The sequence below is a fragment of the Fukomys damarensis genome, unplaced genomic scaffold (assembly GCF_012274545.1).
Source record: "Fukomys damarensis isolate Sample0158 unplaced genomic scaffold, DMR_v1.0_HiC HiC_scaffold_36, whole genome shotgun sequence".
In the NCBI taxonomy this organism is placed as follows: Eukaryota; Metazoa; Chordata; class Mammalia; order Rodentia; family Bathyergidae; genus Fukomys; species Fukomys damarensis.
In genome coordinates, this window is record NW_022900948.1 from 16,092,124 (window position 1) to 16,098,537 (window position 6,414).

Here is a 6,414-nt window from a genome sequence, read left to right on the forward strand (position 1 = left end):
TTGTTAAACACACACACACAGATACTTCTCCCGTTCCTAAATATAACTCTTCACTCACCAGAATCTAGTACATTCTTTTGGCCCTGGGCAAGTTCTTAAATAGTCTCTTCTCTACTAACAGAGAAAATACTGTCCCTTGTTTTTGTCTGAGGAAGAAGGGCTATTCTTCTGGAAACTGTCTTTCTGAGTCCAGTATTCCCTGACCCATTTTTTCCCCCATCCAAAAACAGCTATTAATGCTTCTCTTTTACATTAGTTATCGCCAAACTGAACGTCTTGTTAAATGATCTCTTCCACTAGATCATTCGCTTTTCCACTAAGGACAGCACACCTGAATACAAGATGACCCTACATCTATTATCAGCTTCTGCAGTGCACAGCCTTCTCACCTGGGCTCGAGTCTCTGGCTGTGGCCAGGATGTGTGACCACCTGATGCTCATTATCTTCTCAGCCTGTTGCTTCCTGTCACCACTGATAACATCAGCCCTCCTCAAGTCTTCTCACCTTGCTTACATATGATATCTTGGGGCCTTTTCTCCCCTTCACACTCACATGCCTACCGCCGCTTATCAAGGCCTACCAGTATTCCTCTAAAATCACTCAACCCACTTTATACTTACTTATAATTTCTACTACATCTAGCTCCAAAAAAGGTCAGAAATGGTTTTCAATAGAAGATAAATATATGGCCATTATGCGTTAAAAAATCAAACAGGAGAGAACACAATCAAACTCAAAATCTTACTCGTTAAAATCTGAGAGATAATTCTCAGACCCTATTCACAGGAGTTCTAGAAACTGCAGTACCCACTGAGGTAGTCTGGGACAAGAGCTACCATTCTGAAGGACTGTTTCTACCCATCTTTCACTGACTATCAGTGTCTGATTCACCCCAGTGTACCAGTGTGGACTCAACACTGTAGCCAAACCAGAGGCTGTCTGTGCTGACCACCCTTTTAAACACTCCTGACTGTGGCCCTGGATTTAGCTCTCACCTTAGAGTATCCCATCCATCATTAAAAAGTGAAGTATGTGCTGCATGTGTCCACAGACCAGCTTACCAGGGATTTTTTTTTCCTTATTTTCTGCCATGGTTTTACTTGGTAGTCTGGTGAAGACTACAGACTGTCTTAGAAAAATTATTTTAAATGCACAGAATACATTACAAAGAAAATAAACTACACAGAAATACAAGGTATTAAAATGTTTTTCAAAATCTGTGAAATAGGCATTATTTACTAAAACACTAATAAGACTCAGTGGTGAACTTAATAACTATTTCCACCGTGAAGCAATATGAATATAAATGCTATTTTGAGATACAACAACTGTAACATGATGTCAAAGTAGTGTGAATTACATGAATTCTCCTGAAGACAAAGTCCCACATACATCTAATAGAACTGGTTTGTTGACTATATTCATAATTAAAGGAAATGATTAATTTTCAGAAGGAGTTCCTGAAAACAAAAATTATTTTCCAATCCAAATTCACAGAACTCTTAAATATATACTGACTGCAAGTTAAGGCCAGGTCTTCTCAGGCAAGTGGGGCAAGTGAGCTTATGCCTACTTTTAAGGACTTGCATAGCTAGTAGTACTTAGAACAGACAGGAGCCCACCACAGGCCTCCTCATTTCCCTGTTTTTTATTTTTGTTTTTTTTTCTTTCAGGCGATCAGTAATGGCTTGCCCTCCCTGTACAGCATTTCTATAATGATGAATTGATAGTGTGTGGGGTTTCAGTGGGGGCTCTGGCCTGTTTTGACCTACCTGATACCACATCACTGTTGTAGGACAAGGCATAACGCTCATCAAAAACAAATAACTTCCCCTTGTAAAAGCCATCAGGAAATTCTTCTAAGTATTTGTGGATACCACCCTTGAGCTGGAACACTTCCTTACACACTCCCTGGGTGTGGAAAAACAAGAAGAAACAGAAACCTAAAAGCTCCAAAGTGCCCAAGAGAACTCCGTGTCTGTGCTGTCAGCCTGGGGTTTCTGGCTCCCTCTGCAGGACCCAGGGTGATCAACAGGTCAAGGAAGGAACTGGCCAGACTTCGCCTACTAGGGGGATGGGTGATGACAGCAGTCAGGGCCTTCAGGCTCCAAGATCCTGGGAAGCTCAACTATTTTTGCTGCCCCCTAAATATAGGAAGACATCTGCTGGGACATGTGATGTTACTGAATCTGCTCTTCTTGGGATCAAGCAAAAGGATTAGGAGAAGGGAGATGTTAAAACTAAGCTTTCTCTTTTGTACTTGATGAGTCTCTAAGACTTAAGTGATTTTCATATCTTGAGATTTAAGAACCCCAGATTTTGCACTCCACTGGGACCCATACAAGGGAAAATACTACACTTGATCTTAGCCAAAAGGCCGAGAAGCGATATACAAGGGAAAATAAACCCTTGGGCTGGCTGAGGATGAAGCAGGGGATGAGGAGGGAGTGGAAAGCTTCACACAGGCCATTGGTGGATCGTTCTTCATCTCTGTAACTGCAGTGCCTACAGGATGGTGGCTCACCTGGGCTTTGAGATAGGCTGAACCACGCTCACAACGGATGCCCCCGGTGCAGTACATAAGCACTCTCTTTTCTCTGAACAGCTCTAGGTTCTTGTCAACATAGCTAGGGAAGTAACTGAATTTCCTGATGTCTGGGGCTAAGCAGCCCTGGAATCGTCCCTATAATATAGGAGAAAAATTATCAGAAAAACATACCTGGAAGAAACAAAGGTTCTTTCTGTTGTCAAATAACTCCCACCTTAGCAAAGAATATTTTCCAGTTGCTGTTCTCATCCCAAACTCTGACCTTTTAACCAAGATCTGGAACTAGAAACAAGGCTTGTGGGCCATGGGTCACCTTCCTACAGAGTCCTCAGGGGAACTGGAGAGGCTACCGGGGCCAATTTCACAAGACTGTTGACATGCCAAGGGTAGGATGTGTCATAGGAGTCAAAAAGTGTATTATGTGCCAACATGTCTTTAGTTCACATTTTTAGACTTTCTCACAGAACTTGGGTTTTCTTTGAAGCTGTTAGCGATGGAAGGAGATCCATGTGGCCACAAGTTCCCATTGAGAAATAAGTCATGCTGTGGGAAGAGCAAGACCTACCATTCGCTAAACTCAATTCTGATTCTTACTCACTATTTTGCTTTCGTAGAAGTTTCTGCAATCCAGTAGGACAGTATCGCTTTGTTCTTGACTTGCCTGAGATAAAAACTTTTCTACTTCTTTGTGAAATTCAGCTGGGCATAAATGTATTCCTAAAGTAAAACCAAAAACTTAAGTTAAAACAAAATAAAACCTAATCCCAATTGGCAAAATCTGACTTATGTGTCAGCTTCCTGTTCCATCCAAACCTCTTTGCTTTTATTTTTTATTTTATTTTGAGACAGGGTCTTGCTATGCAGTTGAGAATGGCTTTCTACTCACTACATAGTCTGGGATGGCCTTGATCTCACAGTAATCCTCTTGCCCCAGCCTCCCAAATGCTAGGATCAGAGGTATACACTACTACACCCAGCTATCCAAACCTCTCCTCATAATTACAACTGTCTCCTAATAGCAATATTTGATGATCATGAGAAAATAATTTAATAATCCCACATATCCTCAATCTCCCTAAGATGAGGACTACACGGATCTGGTAGTTCAGAAAAAAATTTGTTAAAAGAATTCTGCACCCTTATACTTGACTCAACCCGTATTAAAAATCAGGTAACTGGGATCTGTTTGGGTTTGTGGGTCCATCATATGGTCACTAGTGGGTCATGAAATGGCTACTGTTCTACCATCACTGTGCACAAAGGAGCTTTGGCATGTATGTGCTTGACTATAGATTTTAAATGTTCTAGACCAAGTCGAGCCCAAGTTCTAGGCTGAGAACCTTGGTTTAGGACAGCTGAGTTGGAATATGTATTTTTTTAAAATGCAAGAAGGCTAAGAATGTAGAAGTGTAAGTTTTCCACTAAGAAGACTTTCTTAGTTTGTGCACATGAGTAAAAGAGAAAAGGTTGAAAGGGCTGACAACAGCAGTGATATATGAGAAGAAAGGCAAGAGAGAAAGAAAAGGATAGAAAAGCTGGAAGACAGGATTGTAGTTCAGTATTAAAATACAAGGGGACAATAAAGAGAGCATCTCAGTATGGAAGAGCCCTTTTCCTCTTGACAGTCCAGGATAGAAATACTTCTGTACCTTTGGGGCTCCAGGCATCTCAGTAGATTGTGACAAACTCGGGGTAACTGACACTGGGATTTTCATGCTTCATGTAGGTGGGCCTCTGGTGACTCAGCCCCCACCCCACATCACCAAAGGAGCCTCACTCCACCCAATGACGAACCCCAACAGCTCCAACAATGCTCTGTACCCTGGAGAGACCAGAGGCCCCACAGCATAGCCGAGGAGTCTGTGCTTTGTCCTATCCAAGCTAGGATTATGAGGAAAATACAACCAGGCACATGTCACATATTTACATGGATACCACATCAATAGGGTAAAAAGAGAGGTTCAAAAATGTGATGAGAAGCACGGAAATCCACTAAGACCTCTACCTACAGGGAGCCAAACCTGTTCCCTGTGACTGCCGTATTACTGTTGCTGTCCTGGCCCTGAGAAGACCTAACTCAACAGTGACCTGGACTGACCTATTTAATAAAAGAGGTTCCTTTAAACCACCTGTTTCAAATGAAAGTAGCACAGCACTGTCAGGAGCTCACTTTCTCTCTAAGCCCTTAAACAGTGTCCTGTAGCACCTAGAAGGGCTATTGTGGTCATGCTGCTTTCTGCCTAGAGAGAGACACTAAGCTCTTATCTCCTCATGCTTCATGAGTCTCTTCCCCAGATGCTTATATCTTCCTATTTCCCTATGGCTTAATTCTTAGCCTTCTTTTAAATATGTACTAAAAAATGAATACCTTATTGCCAAGGAGTCCTTCCTACTTTCTGATGAAAGAAGATAACACTACCTATAAAACAGTCTGGGGGAAGAGGGGCAGGGAGAAGGATGAAGAAAAAAAAAGGAATCAAATCTGAATTTGATCAAGTCTCTAGTCCTAACCTGCCTAACATGGTGGCCACCATCACCTGTAGCTGACAAGTACTTGAATGTGGTTTGAGATGTGCTATAGTAAAGGTGACAAACTAGATGTCAAGTACTTAGCATAAATAAGTAAACTATCTCAACATAATTTTTATTTTGATTACATGTTGAAATATTATAGATTCACTGCACTAAGTAAATCATATTACTTAATTTTTAATTTTTATATGTGGCTACAAGAACATGTAAAATTACACTAAGTGGCTCATGTTTTTTATTAGCACTATTCTAAATCTACCAATTTATAGGAAATTCAGTGAACAAGGGAATATTCCATTGGATACAATCAGCATTATCCAGATTCTGACAAACTCTACAGGCCAAATTACCCACTTCCTTCAAAAACTAAACTGCAAGAGGGAAAAAAAAAGGAAGTCAGTCTATAAAGGCAGTTAAAGAGACATACTGATGAATCACAATAAATGACTTATATGAATCCTAATGGAAATTTTAAAAATTAGGACACAACTGAGAATTAACTGAGTAGACATTTGATATTAAGAAATTATGTCTAAAATATTTTAGGTTTGATAATTTTTATAGTTTACAGTTTTAAAACTATTAATAATTTAGAGTTATCTACTAAAGTGTTTGTAAATGAGATGACATGACACTGGAATTCCTTCAAAATGATCCAGTATGGGTCTCGGAGAGGGTACAAATCAAAGTTGGCCATGAGGGCCGGGGTTTTACCTCAGTGGCACCACTCCTGCCTTGCAAGTGCAAGGCCCTGAGTTCGATTCCCCAGTACCACAAAAAAATCAAAGTTGGCCATGAATTGATAACTGCTAAAGCTGTATGGAAGTTCACTGTACTATTTCCTCTATTTTTTAATATCTGGGAACTTTTCATAGTAAAAAGTAAAACAAAACCAAGAAAACCCACCAAACAAATGTCCTTCAACCATCTATAATAATCACAGGGAAGAGGACAAGAGAACATTCGACAACACAGCAAACTGCTTTGGTATTAAAAGCCACTTGCTTTCTGTGGCAAAAAGCCTATGTGCTCTATTTTGCTGATGAATTATTTACAAGTAATAATTACATTCTTCCCAGATTACTATCTTTAGAAAAAGAAAACAACTTCTTGTCAAACCATCACCAAGGAGAATAAGACAGGTCATTCTAAGGAGGAGTCTTCACTTAACACAAACACCATAGATAAAAACCAATTTTAGCACTAGATGGACCCAAACATTAGCCACCCCCCAGCTATTTAAAAGAGGAAATTCATCATGGTTCTTAATGACCAGTGTCTAATTTTCTCATTTATCCATTAACTTTTATTCTTTTTTTTTTTTTTTTTTTTT

The 6,414-nt window shown here is 40.1% G+C and overlaps 1 protein-coding gene and 1 pseudogene across 2 annotated transcripts in view; both read right to left on the bottom strand.

The window, feature by feature from the left end:
• The window catches only part of Tstd2 (thiosulfate sulfurtransferase like domain containing 2), a 29,655-nt gene that overhangs the window by 2,766 nt on the left and 20,475 nt on the right, over positions 1-6,414 (bottom strand). For both annotated transcript variants that reach the window (XM_010614414.2, XM_010614413.2), the window contains exons 7-9: positions 3,148-3,266; positions 2,526-2,684; positions 1,774-1,912 (exon numbers count right to left, since the gene is read on the bottom strand). In XM_010614414.2, coding sequence (XP_010612716.1) covers positions 1,774-1,912; positions 2,526-2,684; positions 3,148-3,266 — 417 coding nt within the window. The remainder of the gene's footprint in view (positions 1-1,773; positions 1,913-2,525; positions 2,685-3,147; positions 3,267-6,414) is intronic.
• Positions 2,264-2,390, bottom strand: LOC117284381 (annotated as a pseudogene).